Raw genomic sequence first — 25,828 nt, forward strand, 5'->3', positions numbered from 1 at the left:
CTTGCATATAAAAGTACAAATACTGTCAATCATTCTATAAAGCTTCTAAATGAAGGTAATTATAATACCAAATTTAAAAGAAAACTCCAGTTGTCTGTGCCTGTTTTAATATGAAAGGGCTGGGATGTTTCAGTTACTCATGAAATAGTCTAATGGTAATGGATAACAAGTTACAGTGAAACAGCTAGTGTTAAATTGTATACGTTACTGTATTTGCATAGATAAGCATGTGGTAAATGTTAATGGCAGACTGGAGGCTGATAGTTTTAGTTGAGGTAAGATAGTCCTACCTGGGACAGCAGCATAAGTGGATTATTTGTGTGAATATATACCTAGTGAAAACCCACGGCTGAGAGTGCATGAAATCACCTGTGCACACTTGTGTTACAGCAGAGCTCTTTGATCCTTGTCCATTCCAAACATGATTTACTGTATTTCCCAAAAAATCAAAATCAAAAACACATGAAAAATAAAGCTTTTAACATGCTGACTCTGTAAATTAAGGTAAATACAATTCTGTTTTTAAAATAATACTCCTGTTGGCTGAGTGCATTTTGCTCAGAAAGGGCTGCGAAGGTTGTGATTGATTCAGTTACTTATAAAATGCTCTGACGGTTATAAAAAACCAGTTGGGGTGAAGCAGCCTGTGTTGCAAGCTATACGTTACCTTCTTTGCATGGATAGCTAAACGCGCTAGATGTAAATAACAAAACTGGTGGCTGATAGGTTGGGGGGAGGCGGTCTTGACTGTAAAAGCAGTGTAACAATATAATCTGTGTTAATATACCTATCCAAAAAATTCTGCTCAGACCAAAAGCATTGACGTGAAAATCACCCATGCACTCTGGGAATACGAGAGAGCACTTTAATCTTCACCAAATCTAAGCAAGATATACTGTATTTCCTATAAAAAAATAGTACATAATATTGCATCAGCAAGGAGTGTAATAAAAAGCAAAATCATGGCATAGCTGCTATGTGACAATCTACGAGTCCATTGTGGAAAAGAAAGAAGCTGTGTGTGAAAATGATCACTACCTCTTCCTTGACTGCAAACAGACAAGAACCATCTCTAGTTGTTTTATTGATTGTCTGCTGAGAGCAAAGGGGGAAATGCGGCCAGCCGTAATCGAAAGCTCCCTATGGACCAATATAACCCCTGTACAATGGCAAACCCTCTGCTGCGATTAAGGGAGACTGCCATTAATGAACCACATGCACCAACATTGCAGAAGAGCGCTAACACCAAAGTTTACCACTTTGTCTCCCTCCCCCACCCCCAAAACAAAGGAAACCTTAAAAGCCTCTACGTGCTAACTTGAAATCAAAATTTAATGAACATACTGATTTTTTTTTTTAAATTTAAACTCCCGTCGACCTTGTAGCTTAAAGAACACACGAAAAAATTAATCAAAACTTTAAAACGTTTACATGGAGACTCAAAATACAAAGGTAATCATAATAACAAGCAACAGGATCAGTTGGCAGTTCTTCAGGACATGGGGCTCTGTGTTTTTATTTAGTTAAGACGCAATCTGACACACTGAGGTATAGCCTACAGTGGTCACTGCACACTAAGGACCTCAAATTCCTCTGCTGCCTGTGCCCTGGGCAGCTTTGGACGGCTTCCCACAAATCTACCCTGCCGACCGTTTACGAGTTTGTATACACTGTATCATGCGCCAACAGCCTCTTTGCGTGAGCGGAAATAATGTAGCTCTAGTTTTTGTGCTCAAGTTGTGTAATCACTTCTTAAATAACCACACCTCTGGGCTCTTCTTCTTTGTGTTGGGGCCAGGACTGTCATTCAATCCCAGAGTCCATTTTGAACTGCTAATGCGTCGGTCTCCTAGATATGTTTCGAGGGTCGCAGTTTAAAACGGGCCATTATTTGCACATAGCATGTGTACAAGGAGGATTAGAGAGCGATGGTGTGAACACGACAGAGCATGCTCCTGCCATGAACTCTTTATTGTAAGACCTAATTGCCCCGTGTGGTCAGGTAGAACCTCTCACTCCTCACCTGCTCTTGGTGCGGGCGTGTATTCTGCTTGTACTCCTGCTCTGGAGTTTCCCTGGGAGAGGACCCTGCACAGTGAGACTCTGCTCTCCTGCAGATCTAAGCACGAAGAGCTTGTAAAACGTCCCAGGCAAGCCCTACATGGATGCATAAAACCCAAGGGATAAAGTTACCCATAACAGTGCCCTCTTCTATTAGAAATTGTACTATTTTCCTTATTTTTGTATGAGTATATATATATATATATATATGTATGTATATATGTGTATATATATATATATATATATATATATATTTCACTTAAAAAACCATAGGTTTCACACACGTTATAGTTAGGAATTAGCATTTAAAAAACCTTGCAAATTCACTTAACAAACCATAGGTTTCACACATGTTATAGTTAGCTGGACATTTCACTCGTAAAAAAAACATTGAAATTCCCCCGTTATAGTTAGTTCAGATAACTATAACTCGCGCGACCGCCACTCTATCACAAGGATGATGTCATCAGTGATGTCACTGACCATGTCATGAGTGATGTAATATGTGACGTCATCAGCAGTGGATTACGGTTGTGCGAATTATAGTTATCTGAACTAACTATAACGGGGGAATTTCAATGGTTTTTTACGAGTGAAATGTCCAGCTAACTAGAACATGTGTGAAACCTATGGTTTTTTAAGTGAATATATATATATATATATATATATATATATATATATATATATATATTCTCTGAAAAAAACATAGGTTTCAGGGGCGTTATAGTTAGCTGGACTTTTCACTCGTACAAAACCATTGAAATTCCCCCGTTATAGTTAGTTCAGCTAACTATAACTCGCGCGCCCGCAATGCACTGCTGATGACGTCACATATTACATCACTCATGACATGGTCAGTGACATCACTCATGACATCACTGACATCTCAAATGACATCACTGATGACATCATCCAGTGAATGTGTGTTTTTCTGAAAATTAAATATGTTTTATATATGTATATCTCAAGGTCGATGGAAGAATAAATGGGTATATAAGTGTCTAAATGGATGATTTGTTTTTGAAAAATTGATTGTGTAACTGACTGATTAAGTGTATCATAGTGAATACATGGCTTAGTGAGTAATGTTTAAATATGTAAATATCTGTATCAGTCTCTCACTTTGTGTATAAGTGGCTGCATGGGTTGGTGAGTAGCTACATGGGTGTCTATATAGGTTATTAGTTGTTTTTGTGAGTATCAGTCTGAGTGTGCATGGTTCGGTGGGGGGTATTACGTAGTGCATAGGTGCATGAATGAGTGACTCACTGTTTGTATGTGTTGAAGACCGCATGTGTGCAGGACTGTATGGGTGGATGAGTGTGTGTATGGCTGTGTTAGTGAGTGAATGACTGTCTCAATAGTGTCTTTATGAGTAACTACATATGTTTTAAACTAGTATATGTGACTATTGGTGTATATAAGTGAGTATATGTGCGAGTGAGAGATTGAAAGAGTTCCTGTATGAATAAGTATGTGTTTCTATAAGTGATTGTTTAAAAGACTAAGTATGTGTAAGTTTCCGTAGAAGTAAGTGTGGTGGTGTGTGTATAACTGTATATGCAAGTAAATGTATGTTTGATTCTTTATTAGCATGAGTGACTATGTGTGTGAGTAACTCTATGGATGAGTGGCATTGTGTAACAGGATGTATAGGTGTATGAGTACATATGATGAGTGAGTACATGTATGAGTGACTGTATAGGACTGTTGGTGAATGAGTGGATGTGTATGTGGATCTTAGAATTACTGAAGAGGTTGTTGTAACTGGTATTGGTATGTCCATTGTTTTGAAAATTTTAGTCTCTATTTTTGAATGTGTGTATCAAAGGTTATATTAGGGTGAGAGGAAGTCTGCCACTCTATCACAAGGATGATGTCATCAGTGATGTCATTTGAGATGTCATCAGTGATGTCATGAGTGATGTCACTGACCATGTCATGAGTGATGTAATATGTGACGTCATCAGCAGTGCATTGCGGGCGCGCGAGTTATAGTTAGCTGAACTAACTATAACGGGGGAATTTCAATGGTTTTGTACAAGTGAAAAGTCCAGCTAACTATAACACCCCTGAAACCTATGGTTTTTTCTGTGAATTTCAAAGGTTTTTTTAAATGCTAATTTATAACTATGCCTACAGAGATAGGACATGTGAAGAAAGAAGAAAAAATGCACAGAAAGAAAAAAAGAAGTGCAGAAAGAAGCAACAGAAGTCCTCAAAGACGAAGAAAAGTGCAGGAAGAAGGATAACGTGCAGAAAGAACAAAAAGAAGAGCAGAAAGAAGCCTTGTTGCAAAATCATCCTGTACCCTCAACTTTTTCAGACGGATACTGGTGGTAACTGAGTCTGACTAACCAGTCCTAGAGCCAGTGCTATGTTAAAAGACACTTAGAATACAGTGAAAACACCTACATACACTAGGGAACATTATGCGTTGGGGTCCCCCTGTGATTAGCATGACCTCCTCTGTAAGCCCCTAGTATATAATAGGGCAGGGGGATTAAAACTACCTCTTAAAACAGGCCACAGGGCGTTTTTGCACACGTTAACTCAGGCCCCGTCCCCTCCCTTCACCACTGTGTAAACACGCCCTGTGTCCGTTTTTAGTTGGGAGATTAAGTTGATTTGAATCCTGAGGGTCCCTAGGGTCCAACTAGCCCACTAGGTACCTCCAGTAAGTGCCACAGAGCTGCGTTGCAGAGAGGTGTAAAGTGGCACGGCCTGGACCACCTCTCTGCAATTCAGCTCAGTGGCGCTTACTGGAAGCACTTGGTGGGCTAGTTAGCCCCCAGGGGCCCTCAGTATTGAAGGGAAATTATATCCCCAATTTAAAACGTGCCATAGTGCGTGTTTGCACACGTCCCCTCCCTTCACCACTGTGTAAACGCGCCCTGTGGCTGTTCTAAGTTGAGAGATTAAGTCCCCTTGAATCCTAAGGGTCCCGAGGGTCAAACTAGACCACTAGGTACCTCCAGTAAGCGCCACAGAGCTGCGTTGCAGAGAGGTGTAAAAAGGGGCTTGGCCTCAGAACACCTGTCTGCAGCGCAGCTCCCTGGCGCATACTGGAGATGCCTGTTGGGCTAGTTGGCCCTCAGGGACCCTCAGTATTGAAGAGGAATTAATTCCCGTACTTACAACTCGCCAGGGGACGCGTTTGCAGAATGCTGCAAGGAGGGGGCATGGCCTCCGGCACGATGCCAGTCTTTTATTTATTTTAATTTTTTAAGAAGAGGGGCTGTGTGGTTCCCCTTCTTCTAATTTATTGGCCCTGATGACCCCATCCCCCAGGGCCTGTCTCCTAATTATATTTTTTTGACCCCAATCCCCAGGGCCGGCCACTGTTTTTTATTATTTTAAAAAAATATATATTTATAGACACACCTAGGACATGCTGGACAAACCGTACGTACCGATCACCATGACGATTTGCGTGATATTCATTAAAAGGCGACTATGCATACAATGAATCCACGTGGAATGTATTTACACCACTAGTGAAGCTCTGACATGTCTGATGCCCTACCGTTCCTAATCCCGGTAGACACCCTTGTCGTTTATTTATACAAACATGGGTAGCTATTGACGGGCACATTTAATACACATGCACTCCAAGCCATTCAAAGGGCATGCAACAAAAATTCGACCAAAACTATGCAAGAAACCCCCCTCACGGTTAATAAAACACACATCCACTGCCGGATGTGTAATACTTTTTATTTTACTCTCTGGAAAGGGGACGAACATCACTTGAGAGTCACAGCGCGCTCCTGGCAGAGCCCAATGCTGTGTTACACCCACCATTGCCTGCTGAGTGCCACACACCTCTGTGTTGTATTCCACTAGCTAGTGCATATGCTATGACACTCTCTAGCCCATGTGCACTGTAACACCACCCCGTGAATATGTCATGCCACACTTGTCTTCGCACGGGTTATATTGCCCCATCTAACGTGCCTTCCTCGATGCCTGTTATAACGCACAGTGCTATGCCATACATATTACAATCTGGGATCCATATCTTTGTCACAGTGCATATGCAACGTTACACTCCCCAGCACATATTTTATATTACAACTTTAGAGACTAGTTAGGTTACACAACACTGCCCTGTGCATATTCCACTCCAAGGCCAAGGCGCATATCGCATAGCACGCGCTAGTGCCTGTGCTATCTCGCGCTCTCCAATGAATCTGTCACTGCGCACAATGTATTGCATATTATATTTCACGCCCGGTTAATCTTATATCACACTTTTTGGTGCATAGTTCATACCATACACTATATCTAGTTTTCATTTTCAATCGTGCTCTCAGGACTATGTTCTATATAACACTGTGTTCACCTACCCTTTTCATGGGCATTACATTTTGCGATAGGGGGTGGAGGGTCAGGGGGTGTTTCTGCCAAGTGAGCCCGGAGTCACAGTCACAAACGTCCTCTTCTTCCTGAATAAAAGTGAGATTATGCTGCATACTTGTTCATATTTTAAGTAGTTCGCACAGACACACGTTTTAAAAACAATAAAGTTCCTAATACCCGCCTTCTCTGAACAGTTAGCTTGCTGCCCCATCCCCCTCCTCCCTATCCTCTGTTGTGTGAATCCATGGACTAGCCTCCTCCCTCCTGCCATGCATGGTCTGATGTGCTGCCAATGCCCTCAATTTAGTATGATGTACCAGTCCACTCCTCCTGCCATCCATTGCCCAATTCTATGCCCCATCATTGACCTCCTGCTTAAACTCTGTGCTTAGCTTGCTACCCCTATTCTCCTTCCCCCTGCCCTCCGATGTCTTTGTGCATGCCCCTGCTCCATCCTTTTTGCCCACCATGTTCCATGGACCTGCCACTCCTATCTACTCTGAGTGTTCTGTTGAGCTGCCACTCCCCTCCCACCTGCCTAGCATTGTCAGATGACTGTAACCTGTCCCTGCCACCTCCACCCTGCCTGTCCACATGCCACGCCCCTATCCTCTTCCTCCTGTCCTACATGGTCCATTGTACTGCCACACCCTTCTGCCCTCCCTGGTCTGTTGTGCTGCAACTGCTCCTCCTGCCTGCCCCGTGCGGTCTGTTGTGAGGCCCCTTCCCCTGAACTTTCTTGTCTGTGCACAGGTCCTGACCCTCCCTTCTATCCTCCATCGTCCTTTGTGCATGCCCCTGCACCCTCCTTCTTGCCCATCATAGCCATTGTGCTGCCACTAACCCTCCCACTTGCCATGCATGGTCTTCTGTGCTGCCATGGCCCCTCCCACCTTCCCTGTGTGGTCAGTTAGCTGCCCCTGACCCCCTCCCACCTTCCCTCCATGGTCTGTGTGTATGCCATCACAGTCTCACTGTTGCTCTTCATGATGTGTCTTGCTTCTAGTGCCCGTCCTGCCTGACCTCCATGGCTATCTTGCTGCTCCTGCCCTGCCCGCTTGCCCCCAGCCCTCTGTTTACATGTGCAGACCCCTACTCCCTCCCTCCTTGCTTGTCTGTTCCATTGTAATGCCCCTGATCCGTCCCTCCTGCCCTTTATGGTCTGTTATGCTGCAGCTTTCTCTCCTGTCTGTCCATTATGGTCAGCTAGCTACCATTGCCTCTTGCCCCTCTGTTCTCTGTTGTCCATGTGCATGGTCCTGTCCCCTCCCTCTTGCTTTCTATGGATTGTTGTGCTGCACTACCGTCCTGCATGCCCTGTGTGGTGTATTGTGCTGCTGCAAACCCTGATGCCTGCCCTGCAGGGTCAGTTTGGTGCACCTCTCCATGTCCCTCCTGTCCTCTGTTATCCAAGTCCATGTCCCTACCCCATTTCCTTCCATGATCCAATGTACCATACTTGCGAACATTTTGAACTTGGTAAGAGGGAGATTTTGAAAAAATACTGGGGTATTGATTTTCCCCTTTGAGTTACATTGAAAAAGAGGAGATTGTAGACAGGAGACAGATCAAATAAAGCCCATTTGAGCTTAAAAACATTGGAAGTTTCCTGGCTGAATCGGGTCTGTTGGCATGTATGGTTGTAATACCATTGCCTCTTCCTTCTGCCCACAATGGTCTATTACATTGCCACAGCCTCTCTTGCAAGTCCTGTATTGTTGGTTTGTTGCCCCTGCCCCCCTTTCCACTGCCCTCCATAGTCTGTTGTGCTGCCACGGCCCTTCCTGCCTGCTCAGTGTGGTTAAATTGTTGCCTTTGCACCCTCCTACCTGACTTCAATTTTCAGAGTCCGTGCCCCTGGCCTCTGCCTCTCAACAGTATCCTAATGAACAACTAGATTGCTAACATTCTATATTTATTACAAAAGTGTGGAACGCCTGACGTCATCTTGATGTAATCAAAACTGTAATACCTAGAGCATTTCCTTTAGAAATTACATATATGAGAGGGTCTTATTGGCATCAAAATTATGGTTAGTGCTCTAAAAAACTAAAATAAGGACATATTTTCTGAGTTTTCAAATAGCGACAAAGCACTTTTAAATTATTTGTTATCTTTATGTTTTTTTTAATCCAGTTGACCACTTGATTAAATGTTGCACTTAGGGGAGAGGATGTGGTGTTACTTCCAGAACTGCAGACTTTGCAACTGGGGAACCAGGTTGGAGTTTCTGCTTCAGCTCGACATTCTGTGATTCTGGTCAACTCACTTAGTCTCCCCATGTCTACAACCAAAATGAAGTTGTTCTTGTGTGATGTAACCAATGCTCATGCAAAGCACTCCAATACCTGACAAGTCTGCACTATATAACACTGCAAAAACACAAAATAATAAGTGTTTTGCACACTTCTGTCATTGGGCTATATTTGGGCTACATCTGGGTGATTTTGGGCTACATTTGGGCTCTTTTGTCTCCGGTGGCCATCTTGGGAGATTTATTTGTTATGAAGTTTCCTAATTTCCTCATGTACTGCAGTCTCCTCAGTAGGAAATGCTTTCAGTTTTTTACTTTGATTCCATCATGAAGGTATTCAGATATGTCACACATTTGCCATACATTCTGAATGTTAGCACTCTAGCTGCTCATTAGATCACTGTAGTAAAGCTACTGCTCACCAGGGAAGTCTGCTCCTGGTATTAAAAGTGCATGTTTCAGTCTGCATGTCAGAATTTTATAATGAAATAGAAGAGGATTTGAGAAGTCACTCAAAATGTGCCCTCATTTTCTTTCTTCAGCATTAATCATAATTTCTATGGCAAAATGAACCCCCTCATTGTGTTCCTTTTTAAATTAAATGTTGTAAGTGTTACCAGTTTATTCCAATCAAGATGGCTTCAGGTGTGCCATACTTTTGTCATAATGAAGACAGTAAGCGCTCTAGCTTTTTTTAAGAACACTCTGGGACATTCTGTCATTGGGCTATTCTTGGGCTACATCTGTGTGATATTTGGGCTACATTTGGGCTCTTTTGTCTCTGGTGGCCATTTTGGGAGACTTATTTGTTATGAAGTTTCCTAATTTCCTCATTTACTGCAGTCTCCTCAGTAGGAAATACTTTCAGTTTTTTACTTTGATTCCATCAAGAAGGCATTCAGATGTGTCACACATTTGCCATAAATTCAGAATGTTAGCACTCTTTTTGCTCATTAGATCACTGTAGTAAAGCTACTGCTCACCAGGGAAAACTGCTGCTGGTATTGAAAGTGCATGTTTCAGTCTGCATGTCAGAATTTTTTAATGAAATAGAAGAGGATTTGAGAAGTCACTCAAAATGTGCCCTAATTTTTCTTTCTGCAGCACTAATCATACTTTTTATGGAAAAATGAACCCCCTCATTTTGTTCCTTTTTAAATTAAATGTTTTAAGAGTTACCACTTTAATCCAAGCAAGATGCCTTCAGGTGTGCCATACGTTTATCATAAGTAGGACTGTTAGCACTCTAGATGTTCTTTGGAACACTCTGGGAAGCTGCAGTAGAACACAAAGGAATCAACTGACAGTCTCTGCCCTTGTTGGATGTACATGTTTTACTGAGAATGTCAGACTTCATTCTCACATGACTGAGAAAGATAATGTGAATTTACAGAAAATAAGCTCTCAGTTTAGCTTATCGATAACCTTCCAAACCTCTGTGGGAAAAGCATGAGAAAATATTTTTCTCTCAATCATGATATCCCAGCAGAAAGCTTTTTCACATGGTGAAATCACCTTAGAACATACCACAATTCCTAAAATGAGTATGGTACCATCAACAAATGATTTATAATGTAACTAAAGTCTTAAAACCTTCAATTAACTGCAATGCTTTTTAATGAGGTGCTATCATGTATATTGGTCCCAAGATGGCTGCCAACACTTCTTGGATGAAGTGCTGACAGCCAATCAGATCTCAGGATGAGATGTGGGGTTAGGCTCCGCCCACATATATATATATATATATATATATATATATATATGATTTTACTTTTGATTTTCTCAGGAACTACTGAACAGATTGACTCATATATGCAAAAGGCACACCCCTGACCTGAGGACTACCTCTCTGCCAAATTTCAAGTAATTCTGTTCAGCCGTTCGGGCTGTACCTTCGACTAAAGGTCCTGTGGGAAAATGCATGGGGAAAACTCGTTTTGGGACCCCCCTTTTTTCTCGGCCCCCACTTGACGAAACCCCCCGAGACTTTAAGGGTAGGAGCTGAGCGGAGCGCCCCATTAGTTTTGAAAATTTCGCGAGGATTCGTCAACCGGCGCCAAAGTTAACTCGGTCCTAAATATATATCTGCTATTTCTCGTACTTGTCGAAGCAGCTTTAGAGAACCCGTCCTGAGACTTAGCATGCTCTTTACCAATGGTAGTGCTGGGAAGTACAACCAAATGCAGCAGCCATCTTGGAATAGTATTTTTTCTGCTTTGTTTTTTAATTCTCCTTTATCGGACAATTAGAGATTCTAGGCTGTTAAACGAGAAAATGTGCAAACAGTTGACTCCACAAATTAAATACATATGCTCGTTTAAGAAAAGTTTTGCGCACATTCATTAAAAAGAACTAGTGTGAATGTTCAATATACTTTATGGTTCTAAGACAACCTTTATTCACAAAGAATGAAAAATTGCGACTTGACCGTTTACCGACATGCTAAGGTGGAATATAGCATGATACTATGCATGCTATTACATTGCGTTGTCAGAACGTGATACCTTTACGTTGCAAGTCATTAGATCGACTGCTGTAGACGGCGCACTGGACTTGGGAAAAGTATAATTTACTATTCCAACTCCAACGTGTGCAACAGTAGGGAAGGTGTTGGAATAGTAAATTATACTATTGCTTAGTTTAAAGCGCCCCCTACGGCAAGTCGATCTAATGACTTGCGATGTAAAGGTATTGCATACTAACAGCACCTTCCCCTGTATCTCATCGTTAAAGATTCCTGCTTTCTCGTCTGGGCTGCAGTTCCAATGCCCCAAAGCAGAGCATGATGGGAGCATGTCCACCACTCCAGTTAAAAAAACAAGCCGAATCCCCTTAAAAGGAAGCCCAAAATCTAACTGATACCTACTAAAAGACAATTGACATTGAAATTTGCAAAAATACTAATAAGAAGAAGAAAACAGACAATTGAGCAGGAGGCATGGTGCAGGAGGCAGCACTAACACAACTGTGGCATTAAGGGGGAGGTGTGCGGGAGGAATGCTATATTAAAATGTAAGCAGGTATGGCGCCAAAGCTGAACACAGGCAAACAGTAACAGAGCAGGAAACTCCCTCCCCCCCCCCCCAAATAATAGTCCCCCCCCCCCCCCCCAAAAGAACAGATTAAGAACCATAACATATTAAGACAGTACTTAGTCCTTGCTGCGTCGGAGGAACGGAAGAGAAACGGGAGGGACAGAGAAGCAGGACTGACCACTAGCAAGGAAGGATTTTTAAAGGACACGGAAACCAACAAATCAAAAGTAGGGGGATGGCTTTACCCCCCACAACAGAAGTTACAACAGGTCTTTAATGCCCGAACTAAAAATAATCAGCAGTGAGTAAACCAGTGATCAAGAGTGAGATCCAAATCTTACCAACAAATTTAGTGAAGGGTATATTTTGTATCATTGATGTGTGGTTCGCCATACCTGCCATAACAGTACGAAGAGGATGCAAGACGGAGAAAAAAGTGAAAGCTTGTGAGGGGGAGGGGAGCAGGATGCTTGCACTGGGATTCTGGATGTTCGCCCCATTCTGATTTCATTTTGAATATGGTATTGATGTTCTAGTCCCGAGCTCTCGCTACCTCTTATTTTCATTCCTCCCCCCGTCGCTCCACTCTGGAGTACTGTGTTCTTGCTGTCTACCCATTTTACCAAGTTTCTGTGCCATGTCTGGATATTGAGACTGCTGTTGTCGCTTTGCAGTTCATAGGAATTTGACGTTTAGTGAGGGCCAGGTATATGAATCTGCTAGTTACCTTATTGGCCTTTGACCTTGAGATAGGCCTATTCCACAGGTTTCAGGCCCATTGTGAATGTTCCTATGTGTTAACTATGGCGGCACTCGTCCCCAGTGCTCCCGTAAGGGGGTAGAAATGCACCTTCTTCCCCAAACTTGAGGCACTTTGTTCCTGCACTGGGGTACATTCTGTTGAGGGTGATATATTCTATATGTGTATATATAAATAAAATGGATAAACTTCAGTCTAGCATTTCTAGAGATTTCTGTGGCAGTCCTCCATATTCTGTCCCACTCCAGTTTAGTGATCGACTTTGTCATGTTGTTTGCCCATTTGTCTCTCAATTAAGCTAGTGAGCATTTTGTATGCTCTGTGAGTGTCCTATATAGTAATGTAATCGCTTTGCGGTCGTCATTGATGGTGCATATCACTCTTAAACCTTGATATGTTAGCAGTTCATTCTGACCCACTTTCCATAACGTCTGCAGAGCACTTTCTCATGCCACATGCAAGAGAAAGTGCCCTTCAGGAATATCAGACTCCTCCCGCAACTCCCTGAAGTCTATAGTTCCCGCTTTCAATAAATTCCCTGATTTTTCTCCATATCCTGCTTTGTCAATTGTATCGAATTCCTCCAGGATCCTCCATAGAGAAACGATAGTAGGTTCATCAAGAAGAATTCCAGTGCAGGGTCTCTCGTTCAGTTACCTTCGGCCAATGCACTGTGACATTAATCTTTGTGTGACTAGCATAACTGCACCATTAAAAGCAACTTGATTCATATTTTGAGCTGGTGATAGCAATCTTCTGCCTCCTCCGTGTTTGAACCTTGATTTGTCACAGCACTTGAGCGCTGATCCAAATAATAAGACCTACCCTGGTGTCCAACGAGAGGGGCTCAAATCCAATGCAGGTGCTTGATGGTCAGACACGCAGTCCTAAACTGCGAATCGGCGTGACCCCACAGTTGCACTTTGACCTTATTGAAGTTTTATTTGCTGCATCGTATTGCTGTAAGCAGGTTTAGAAATTAAGGTTGTCTACAGTAGGAACTAAAGTTTGAGAATGTGTAGCCGATTTACGAGTCTGCCAGTAGTGGACTTTCTCTGATTCAGGGAAGCTTTTTAATCCTTCCTGTTCTGGAAATACCTTTAGTAAACACCCCCTGTTTTTCAGTCCTGTACTGACGTTTAGGGCGTCATCCAGCGTCTGCTATCTTCTGTTTTTCTGTACGTTTTTCTGAATTTGTTTTTAAATTGAATAATATGTTCTATACCTCCCATTTTTTGAACAGTGTTTAGACTTGTTGACCTTGACTAAATCATTCAAAACAATAAATATTATAACGGAAAGTACAAATTCTCATCTTAAACTTTTGAGCAACCACAAATTAGTTGGTGTTCGCTAGTTTTATGTTTTGATATTTTCTATGTATTTATGCAGATGTCATCTGACGAGGAAAGAAACTCCACTCCAGTTCTGCCAAAAGACTCTGATCGTGGCAGCTCTGTCTCTTCAGAGTTTCAGGTAGGACAGACACAACCCCATTTCTCCTATCTCCACCTTTTCGAACTTAAGAAAAACCTTACTTTCAGACAGTTTGGATGGATCTATTTGTAAATAATTAGCATTTAACAGTATGTGGCTTGTTAACGCTCACAAATACCATGAAAATACGTTTTCATATGAGTCACTGCGATGCAATGTGAGGATCCTTGCCTTAGCTAGGACCACCTGAGTGTTTTATTTGCAAAAGCTTTTTTCTTGTGTCCTTGTTTGACACGCAGTAGCCATCCAGCTCTTCTCTACTTCATTTCCCATCATCTCTCCCATCACTTAACTATTCATACCTGAATTTCCTTTCATGCTGTTGTGAGCCTACTATCTCCAGTTAGGTTCGCCTTAGTCTGCTTGTGAGGCAGACCCTAACCAAACAGACGCCCTGGCCCTGCTGATGTGAAGATGACACACAAGGCATTTGGTAGGTTTCTGCCCTCCAAGAACCAAATTGCACGGCATGACGTATTTCATCCTCCAGTTGTCACTCCTTCATCCCAGTCCAATATTTTTAGTTTTCCGAAGCCTATTACTGTTTCTTATTTACATGAGTGGGAATCTTCTAGCCCTCCTAAAGATGTAGATTTTACGACATTTTTAGTTTCATTTTTGGGAGGAAATGACACTTCATGGCACAGTTAGGCAAGCATAGGGCAAGAAACGTTGGGCAAGGCAGCAATTTGTCTGTTTTTTTCCCAGTCTTTGCTGACCTGTTCTCTGAAAGATTACTCATGTCTGGTTTATATATATATATATATATATATATATATTTAATTGATGTGGAAGAACACATACGAGTGCATGTAACTTCTTCATTTGTTTGTGTGAGCAATTTAGACAAGAAACCTGGTTTGTCATATTATGCGTCTTCTGGTGATTAATAAATTAGTGTGAGAGACGTTTAATGCGCTACTCATCTCATTATGTTGTGCAGAATTTCAAAACTGAACGGTTCTTCTAATGATCATGTTTCAGACTCGTACATACAGCCCGTACATTTAATGTGTGAACTGCCAAACGGTAGAGGTGAAAGTTAAAATGTCTTAAGCTACTTTTTCTCCTCAAAGACTTCCAAAGCTGGTATTTTCTACCAAACTTAGAGTGAAAGGGAACTCCTCACAGAGCTTTGCTTCTTCATCCAAATATGTTTTTGTCATTTGTATAAAAAAACTAGAAGGTGCCAGAGTGATGTTCAACAAGGAAGCTCAAGTCCAACACGGACATAGTACCACTGAATAACAATGGAGGACAAACAATTAAAACTCATCAACATAAAAGAACAGTCTTATCTGAAAGAATGGAAGAGTGAATTCAGAGATGAATAAGATTAGCATAGGTTATTTGCTGTGGAGAAACAAGTGGAAACAAATCAAAGGAGAGAGGCAGAAGGTTGCAAGTTGGTGAGGACAAAAAAACTAGGTACAAAGTTAGTGGAAATACAGTGGGAAATAGACAAGATTGTGTCCTTGATTACAAAACATTCTTTGAAGGAATCCAGTACAGCCTGTCACAAGTTACAAAATACCCCATACACAATGAGGTAAAGCTTTTTTTTATATTGTATGTGGAGCAACGTGACCCCCCTACCAAAAATGCACAAAACTACTGTGTGATTTAGCCCGGAATGCGGCAACATACAACATTGCCTGTCACTGAAGTGGGATTGGGGGTGTAGTGGAGAGCATGGTTCCTGCCTGCTTCTGATAGATTTATATCATAACTGGATTGATGTATTTGAGTGACATGAAAGTTGTAGGGTGTGGGAGAATTTCAGTGTCTTGGTTGATCTTTAATTTTTAGACTTATGTGTGTTAGTTGTTTACATCCTGAAACATTGGTATATCGTGAACCTAGAGCACTGCTTATTTATTGCTTTGCTGCGTTACAAATTCTGAAATGGGGAAATCAGAGCTGGCTTGCTCAGGGAATTGGGACAGTCTGTTTTTAGGTCTCGCCTGAGCCAGCGCATGCGCTGGCGAGACATTTAGTTAGTGGGCTTTTAAAAGTCCTATCACAGCTTTTTGTGTGGCATTCTGCGTGCGGTTACGCGCACGAGCAGAGGCGCCATCTGGCTTTCCTCTCGCTCTCCCGCGCGCCTCACTTTAATGCCCCTCTCCCACCCCCGCCACAGAGTGCGTCTTGCGGCCGCGCGTAGTCTTTTATTTCCTTTTTGCACGTTTTGTTAGATCTGCTTTTGAGCTATGCAATGCATGGCATAACTTCTGAATCCTTCCATAAAGTCAAGGGGAGCCTCACTCGTGTTCTCAACCTGAATCCTCACCACATCGGTCGCGCGGTAATTATTTGCTGATAGGCAGATGCCTAACTCGTAACTCCAGTGACTACCATCATTCTGGCAGGTTATCACGGCAGCTTCCCTTGTTCGCTTCAATCCATGTTACCTGGCAATAATAGGTTCAAAGTGCACCCTTGGCGTCCCTTAAAGCCACCTATCGCAGCTAGTCTCAAAAGAAGAAAGACTCTGCTCGATACTGCTCAGGATGTTTGTTAATAGGCTAGAGCCCAAATGCAAAAAAAATTGGTCAAAGATCTAAACTATTACATTTTTTTTCTATAAAGGAAATGGAACTTTGCAGCCAATTCAGTAGGTTTTCTTGCTGACTTTGAGTGTCTTCAACTACATTGAACTACTGTGGCGTGCCTGCCTCAGCCTCCTTCCCCCGCCTCTGCTCTGCTGTCTACCTTGTTTTCCTCATAAAGTATGTATATTTTGCTTCAGGCTGCTGTTCCCTGACTCCTCTATTTTTTTTTTTTTAAACTCTTTTTATTGGCATTTGTAATAAGAACATTGCATTGCATACATTTTCACATCTGAAAATGCAGTAAGTATGAGCCCAGGAACAGAAATATACAGACGCTGCTCTTGCGGTCAGCAGACCTCGCAGGCCCAGGGTGTTATGGTCCCCACATTATCTCTGAGCTATAAACAGGCTACCCAAGCATGTGCCTGGGCCCAGCCCACTAGTGTGCACTGTGGGCGCCGCACCATACGGGGGCTACTAATTATATCTATATCCCCTGTGTGGAGTATCACATAGGTCATGGAAGTAGAGCCACCTGGTTACTATTAACAAACTGGGGGTATGTAAACTATGGAGGGCACCATACCTTGGAATATAAGCAGTGTGAGTCTAGCGTCGGAGAGCAGTGCCATTGCCTATCATAATGTTAGGGTTTCGCAGGCGCGGAGAAGGGTCGGGGGGGGGGGGGGTTGGAGGCGGGCGTAATGATCCTTTTCTGTGCATGGGCTTAATGAGGGAACATTTGCAGTCTGTAGTTTAGGATCCGCCGGGTGCCCGGGACTCCTGCGTGCCGCCCTGAGCGGGCTCCTGAGTCGCGGAGGCCCCCGGAGAGCCAACCGTTCGCAGGCCCGCCGCCGGTAATATTTCCTGTGCGAAGGAGTGCATTAGCATCGCCCAGGGCAGGGAGATCGGGTGTTTGCGATGTCCCCGGGCTTCCTCCGTTCTAAGTAGCGTTTCCTCCGCCTTCCCCCACTTCTTAACTGCCCCCACCCATGCCGCCAAGGGAGGTCCCTCTGGTGTCTTCCAGTGCATGATAATGCATCGTTTGGCCAGGATAAGCCCCAGGAAAGCAAAATGCCTCTCCACCTTCTTATTCTTGTGTCGCCCATGAATGCCCAAGGTGCTGGCCTCCCATGTGTATAGGTCTTGCAACCCCGTGACTGTTCGAAGGGCGGTGTGTATCGCACTCCAATAACTGTGAAGTGTCGGACACTCCCAAAGCATGTGTATGAAAGAGGCAGCCGGCTCTAAACACCAAGGACAGGCAAACGTTTTATCAGGAAAGTATTTCTGTAGTTTTTCAGGAGTGAGGTACGCCCTATGCAGGATGTGTAACTGTATATTCTTGAAGCGGTAACTACGGGACACTTTTTTGGTATACTCACGGTCCCTGATCCATTCCCTGTCGTGTAGTGGCCTGCGAAAGTCATTTTCCCAGTGTTCCCTGAGGGGTACAAGTGTGGGTTGCCTAAGGGTCCGTATGGCCCTGTATATCCAAGTGACTAGGTGCCGTCCTGGCCCCATCTGCAAAATCGCGTGGATGACCGGGTGTGTGGGGGGGTTCCGTATCAATCACACGCCACTGTTTGCGACAGTCCGTGAGAAGCTGTCTATGTCTTAAGAACTGTCCCCTGGGAAGCTCGAAATCGTCAACCAGCGCGTCAAATGTCTGTAGGCGCCCTTCGAAAAATAACATCCCCACCTCTGTCACGGCGTGGTCTGTCCATGTTTGCAGCATGCTCTCCGTATAATGTACTCGGCCCCTGGGGAACCCTATCAGTGGCAGGAGTGGAAAGTACGGGGGTGCATCCCGGTCCATACGATGGATACGAGCCAGGCAGGCGTGCGCCGTATTGACTTGTAGGGGCGCAGCCGGGATCGGCGCTGCACATGGTAGTAACATGCGGTGAACAGTGGGGGTCTGAATACGCCCTGTTGTGGTGATCAGCTCTCCCCGTTCCCGGTCTGCTGTCCAGCGTGACACCCATTGCAGCTGGGCGGCCAGGAAATACGCCTCGAATGACGGGGCCACTAGCCCGCCCTGGTCGAGGGGCAGCTGCAATTTTGCCAAAGCAATACATCGGCGACCAGTGCCCCAGATGAGGGACCCCATCAGAGTATCGAGCTCGCGAAAAAAGGATCGTGGGGGAACCACCGGGAGGTTGGAGAAGAGATACAACAGACGCGGAACCAGGATCATTTTCGCGACCGCTATCTTCCCCTTGACCGCCAATGATAAATCTTGCCAAAAGTGAACAGAAGAGCGAATGCCACCCATCACTTTTCGGTAGTTCCCCTCATATATATCTTTCGGTGTATGGTACAGTCGAACTCCTAAATAGCGTACCGCTTGGGGGCTCCAGGAAAGGTCCACACTCCCCATTCGTATTCGGCATGGGGCCATGTCCTGTGTTAGGGGATAGACCGTGGATTTAGACCAATTGACCCTAAGGCCCGCCACCCTCGCAAAGTCGTGTAGGATACGTGATATTGGAGTTAAGTTGGCTGTGACATCCCGGACATATACGAGTACATCATCAGCGTATAGTGATACTGAGTGGGTGGAATCTCCTATTGGGATGCCCCACTCCTCACCCGCTACACGGAGCGCGGCTGCCAGCGGTTCCATGGCCATAGCGAAGAGCAAGGGGGAAAGTGGGCATCCTTGTCTGGTGCCGCGACGGACCAGAAAAGCGTCCGAGACCATGGGACCTATCCGCGCTCTGGAACTGGGCGCGGAATAGCCGAGCCGAGTATAGGCTTGCAGTCTTTGTCCTATGCCCATACGTTGCAGGACTTGAAACAAGTATGCCCACGAAAGAGTGTCAAACGCTTTCTCGAGGTCCAACACCAGACACGCTGCCCGTGGAAACTGCTCACGCACCTGGTCCTGTACATGAAATAGCCGCCGGATGTTATAAGAGGTGTGCCTTCCTGGGACAAACCCGTTCTGATCCGGATGGATTAACTGCAGGAGGATTGTAGCATACCTATCTGCCAGGACCTCCCCGTAAATTTTGTAATCTGTCGGCAATAGAGCTATGGGTCGGTAAGATCCCAATTGGAGTGGGTCTCTATCCGGCTTAAGAAGGGACACTATGACTGATTCGCACATAGATTGGGGCAGGGCCCCCCCGTCTAGGGCGGCCTGGAATTGAGCCTCCAGTTGCGGGACTAATTGGAACGCGAAGGCGTGATAAAATTCTAGTGGGAGGCCATCCAGTCCAGGAGCCCTATGGGTCGCCAGTGCCCTCATCGCGCGCCTAATCTCGGTCGCCTTGATAGGTCCGTCAAGATCTTGACGTGTGTCCTGATCTATGCGGGGTAACCCTATGCGGTCCAGGAATCCAGAAATTATATCATCCGATGTCGGGGGGGTGAGGGCTGGCATATAATAATGCATAATGTTCTCGAAACGCTCCAAGGATTAGGTCTTGTGAATATACTTGAATGCCTTGAGCATTGTGAATGGCCGTGATGGGTGGAAGGCTCGAGTCTTGTTTAACAAGCCACGCCAATAGCGTGCCCGTCCGGTCGCCTTCCCCGTGAGCCCGCGCTGCATATGCCGCGAAATTAAACCGGCGCATACTGGCCAACGCCTCAGCGCAAGCGGTCTCAGCGCTGGCTATCTGGGCCGGAACGGTTATAGCCGGATTAGTCTGTTTGGTAAGCTCGGCCAGCTTTTGCTCCGCCTTTTGGATATCACGCTCCGGAACCCGTCGGACCCCTGTAATGTGGCGAATGCAGGCGCCCCGCATTACAACCTTTAAATGCATTCCACTCCTGCGCCCGTGTGGTGGCCGTGCCTGTATTCTCCTGAAAGTAGTGGCCGATGTGATCCCCTAAAGTTTGTTTAAACACTGGGTCGTCAAGGCTATCCCAAGGGAGACGCCAGGTGGGGACAGGGGGATGCGGCGGGCGCCACCGAAGCGTTATCGTATGGGCGTCGTGGTCTGATATGGTTCTACCTAAATAATCAGTGTCTGTAACAATAGGGAGGATAGTGGGGGAACAGAGGAAACTATCCAGGCGCACTCTAAGGTCATGCAGTCTGGAGTGAAACGAATAGAGTTTGGTGGTAGGGTTCCGGGTTCGCCAATCATCCGCTAGGGACCAGTGCTGTGCCCATGCTGCAAATCGCTTTGCTTGTGTCACTATGGGGGATGCTGGATGGGGTGGGTGGGACCTATCTAGTGCTATGTCTTGCACGCAGTTGTAATCTCCCCCCAGGATCCAGGGTATCTGCGTGTATGGGCTTAAGGGAGTAGACAGCGCTTCCCAAAATGTATTCTGTTCGGCATTAGGCCCATATATGCTGCCCAGTAGTACTGACTGACCGTCCAGCCGGCCCAGCATTAGTGCGTATCGCCGTCTGGGTCTGTTATATGAGACTGTTCCTGAAAAGGGACCCCAGGACGTACCCATATAAGGGTTCCTCGGGCAACGGCCGAATAAGATGTGGCACATATGGTTCCCTGCCAACGCCTGCGTAGTTTCGCCACCTCCCCCACTGTGAGGTGTGTCTCCTGTAGAAACGCAATTTGTGCATGATGGCGTTTAAGGTATGCATATATGAAATATCTCTTACGTGCGGTATGCATGCCGCGCACATTCAATGTAATAATTGTGATTTTTTCCCGTGTGTGCCATCAATGCGTATGTCTAGCGTATAGTGTAGGACGGGTTGGCAGGCTCCCCAGGATATACCCGGTTCTGATCCCCACCTCCCCCTCTCGCGCCTCTTGTGTGTCGACCCGGCTGCTCAGCGACTTGTGGATAAGGACATGGTGCATAAAATGTTTGGATAGAGGGGAGGGAAAACTGGGTTGGGACGAACATAACTTGCCCCAATGCGGGGGACCTATCGTCAAAGGCGATACGTCCAAACCTACTCTCAAATGATAGCCTCAACATATTTAAGGGGGTGACGACTCGTGTCCGCCGGGGGCTTAACGCCTGGGCTATGCGCGTTATCTATGACTAGCTCTGGGCCCATTGATCCGCGCCCGGGAACATCCCGGTCTAATCACAAAGTGGACGCATGCAGCGCCAGGGTCAGCAATTTTGTGAGCTGAGGACACCTCCCCCCGTCGCAACTGCTCAACTTTCTGCCAAAGTCCAGTCATATCGGGTCGTCCGCTGTTCGCGGGGTGACTGAGGGCAAAGCAACCGAGTCCACTCCAGACTGCGACGCCTCACTGTCCCCCTCCTCCTCTGACGTGAATAGATGGGGGGCGCGTTCAATGTCCGTTGCTGGGGAGGCCGGACAGAGGCCCGCCGCCGCCTTGAGGGCCTGTCGCCGCTCCTGCACTATTTGTTCCAGGTCTGGAGATCCCAGAGTATGCGGAAGCGGCGCAGGGGCACCCGGACGATGTCGTCGTCACGAGCGCTGTCTCCTGGGGCCATCCGATTTCATGCGGTTCTCCTGGGCGCGTTCCGCCCGATGACCCCCCAGTGCAATGTTGGTCCGCCCAGTCGTGCGCCTCCTCCGGCACTGCAAAGAAGTGGGTAGCGCCCTCGTGTATTATTTTCAGGCGTGCCAGGAAGAGCAGGGAGTATTGTATTTTCTCCGCCCGCAGGCGTCTCTTCACCTCAAGAAAGGACGCCCTTTGGTGCTGGACCGCTCGTGAGTAGTCTGGAAAGATCATGACTGTCCTGTTCTCGACTCGGAGCGGTCCCGACTGTCGGGCCGCCCGGAGCACCGCATCTCGGTCTCTGAAGTGTAGGAATTTGGCCAACATGGGACGCGGCGGGGCCCCCGGCTGCGGGCGACGCGCCGGGACACGGTGCGCCCTCTCAACGGAGAAGTACGCCGTGCGGTCATCGCTGGGGGTGAATGATTTAGTCCAGGTCTCTATATACTCCACTGCGTCTGATCGTTCAATTCCCTCTGGCAGCCCAAGGACACGAATGTTGCAGCGCCTCGACCTCCCCTCCAGATCATCGATGCGTTCTTCCATGGTGGCCACACGACCCATGAGGGTATGCAGCGAGTTCTGGTGCGCCCGCACCGCCGGTTGGATGTCGGCCACCGCCTTCTCGTTGTCTGAGACTTTATCCGACAATTTACGGTAATCGTCGCGGAGGAGGTTGACGTCCGTAGTGAGGGTGCCCAACTGATGTTCCAGGGAAAGTCGCGACTGTTCTATCGCCGCCAGTACCTTGTCGAGCTTGTCCGATAGAGAGGGCTCCCCCGACGATCCAGCAACTCCGGAAGCCCCTCCGGGCTGGTTGGCCGGCGCCACCGACGCTGTCCCCGGAGCCGCTATTCTAGATTTGCCCATTGTGTCCCCTGGGGGCCCCCTGTTATCGCGACACAGGTCACCTGAAGGATGTGTTTGTGACCTCCGACTGGCCTTCCGGCCCTGTGCCTCCCTGACTCCTCTATGGCACACTTTCCATATGACGTTCAATCTTTTGGCTTGTTTGTGTGGCCAAACATTTAGCTTTGTTTCGCTGCATCCATCACTCTGCCATTCGCTCTGCTTCTGGCTTTATCTCTATTTTCGTTTTATTTCCTTCTTACTCTGTTCTCTATTTCCCGCTTTCATTTTCCCATACATGCCTGCTTCCTTTCACGTCTGTGTGCCTCAATGTCTGGCTGCATCTGTCTTTCTCGCAGAATGTAGATTCATAAAGGCTTCTTGTGGTGCGTCTGTTTGTTGATGGACAGTCACACATGCCAGTGTCCGTACGGCGCACCATTAAAGACAACATTTTTGTGAAACATTAGTAGGGAGGGACCTATGCACACTGCCACCTTGTCCTCCTTTTCCTGGTGATGATGCATGCTTGTGCCCTCTAACCAGCTTTGCCCAGGGCTCTTGGGGGCAGCAGAGGCGCGTGCATCTCTCCTACAAAAGCGGACAATTACAGCTCGGGTTCGCCCTGGCGACTACAGAAAACCCCCCTCTGCGCTGCTTCTCATTCCCATAAGCCTTCTGAAAGTGGCCATATTTCATTCTGCCCATTTAAAACTGCTTTCGTTGTTTGAGTAAGGCAATTTTGGAAATCGTTAAGGCAACATTTTAACATTACTTTACCGTTTTTAACGTCTGATGTTCTCCATTGCAGACCTGTTACTGAAATAAATTGCCCTTCTGTATTTTTCTTGTGGGACTATTGTACTGAAAAGCCCGGTGTGAGCACTCAATGCCCGGACTCGCCTTTTTGTAGTTAAACTATGTTGGTGGGCTTTTTGAATGGCCCTTTGTCCCTAGTTCATCGAGGAAAAAGTCTGCATTTTAAATGTATGCAAATTGGAAGGTCTGCCAGGGCAGATGTATACAGTGGAAACATCGCCCTCAAGTGATTGTGTAGTGCGTGGAAGTACAGGGCCAGTTTGTTTAAATGTTTCATTTCATAATGTAACACAGCAGCCTCTTGGTTACACACTGTATACGTCTCTCCTCTTGTTCTGTGTCCTGATGGTTTTGACCAGTTGAAGCCACCCTTGCAAAGTCTGCGGTATCTTTATTCCATCAAGTAAGCAGAAGAGACTAAACATTTAAAATGCAAATGTCACATTTAAAGTGGGGAGTAAGTGGAGAGACTGTTGGATTGTAGCAACAGTGGTAGTCCTAGCATAAGAGAAGTGTCATGTAGCGCCGAGTACAACATCCAGGGTCGCTTCCTGGCACATGCCCAGGGCTGCCTGCATCACAAGGTGCTTGGCGCTAGCTTGGCCAACGCTGGGGCCACCTTATTAAGATCCTACACTCAAGCGGCTCACTGCCTCTGCATGGCATGTTTAGGGCTATGACAACCTCCTCTTGGCCACTAAGCTGGGGTCCAGGCTTCCCCGCTCCAAGAAAGGGAAAAACCTTGGGGTAATTAGGGATTTGGAACTCTCATTAGGCCCAAGTTAAATATTTTTGGATTAGAAGCTCTTATTAGACCCAGGTTAAACAAGTATTGACATAGCCAATAGGTTTCGCTTTTGGGACCTTATAAGTATTTAGTTATGCAGCACAATATCCTTGGTGCAACAACATCAACTGTTGCATGGCTAAACACTTATAAGGTCCCAATGGTGAGACCTATTGGCTATGCCAATGCTTGTTCTATTGTGCTTTCGTCTCTCACTATGAGGCATTAATAACAGCCTGCTATTTATGTTTCTAGAGTTGATACAGTCAATAGAAACAGGTTTTGTTTTATAAATATTTTGCACATTAATTAGCTGGGAAATGTAATTTGCTGATGTGTCACTGGAAAGTTTAAGGGCATAGACAACAATTTACTTATGGGGCTGGGGAAGGTTTATTTTTTGGGGTACCACACTGTATCACGTTGCCAATTGGTGATTTGATGATTCTGTAATATCTGTTTTAGAAGTCTTTAATACAAATATTTAATTAACTAGATTACTGATTACCCTTCTCTGGTAACACCTCTCTTCTCCCCAAAAAAGCTGAAATTCTAGACATTCATTTTGGAGGATAGTCCTTCTCCCACCAGTATATCGAATAAACATTGCAGACCATCAAGAATGCCATAAACTGCCAAGTCCTTCTCTATGCAGCTAAGAAGTCTATCCATGATAATCTCCAAGAAGGAGACAGTCGTACGTAGGCAGCTGCCAAGTGCCAGACCTATTCTGTTCCTCTTGTCAGAGCTAGCAGAATTTCCACCAACTGCTCCAGCCCAGTTTGTGAACCTAGTCACCGCAAAAAGATGAGGCACAGCGCAGACCAGTTTTGCAAAATCTTGTTAGTAGAATCTGATACCAAGTCACTCTACTCATACCTTGCAGTGCCAGTGGGATGCAGGATTGTAAATTTCCTGCCTGCATGGCAGTCCATATTTCCATACATGGGAGTCGGGCTTTCATTTCTTTGACCATTCACAAGGATTACTTCCCCCACCTAAATGGGAGAACAAAAAAGTGGTTATGTCGCTACTGAGAGCTAAAGAAAATGTCCCCACCTCGTAAAGTAAGGGAAGGATTTTACTTGAAATGTTTCTATTTCCTTAGGTGCTTCTGCAAACCAAACTAGTTTCTGAATAAGCAAACCTTTAGGATGGTGACCCGTTATCACAGTTATTATCCTTTTATGCCCTGTTTTGGAGAATGCTGCATTTATCGTGTGTGTGTGCGCGTGCGTGTGTGATGTAGAAAATGTGCTTTTTACTCAAGCAGCAATAGCACCTGTGCAGTTATGGCTTTGTCAGCATTTTCATTGAAAGGGGATTTCTTGTATTCTTAATAACTTTAGAGCCGTTCGAATCTGCATGACGCATTCCAATAAAAAACCTTTATCCTCTGTGGGTTTGGAATGGCAATCTTCATATGGATCCATCAAGC

The 25,828-nt window shown here is 45.5% G+C and overlaps 1 protein-coding gene across 3 annotated transcripts in view; it reads left to right on the forward strand.

Moving 5' to 3' along the window:
* The window catches only part of POC5 (POC5 centriolar protein), a 373,162-nt gene that overhangs the window by 56,146 nt on the left and 291,188 nt on the right, over nt 1-25,828 (forward strand). For 2 of the 3 annotated variants that reach the window (XM_085632288.1, XM_085632289.1), the window contains exon 2: nt 13,865-13,948. The exons of the other annotated variant lie outside the window; for it this stretch is intronic. In XM_085632288.1, the coding sequence (XP_085488414.1) occupies nt 13,865-13,948 (84 nt within the window). The remainder of the gene's footprint in view (nt 1-13,864; nt 13,949-25,828) is intronic. 3 annotated transcript variants of the gene reach the window in all.

Source organism: Triturus cristatus, chromosome 2_1 (genome assembly GCF_964204655.1).
Source record: "Triturus cristatus chromosome 2_1, aTriCri1.1, whole genome shotgun sequence".
In the NCBI taxonomy this organism is placed as follows: domain Eukaryota; kingdom Metazoa; phylum Chordata; class Amphibia; order Caudata; family Salamandridae; genus Triturus; species Triturus cristatus.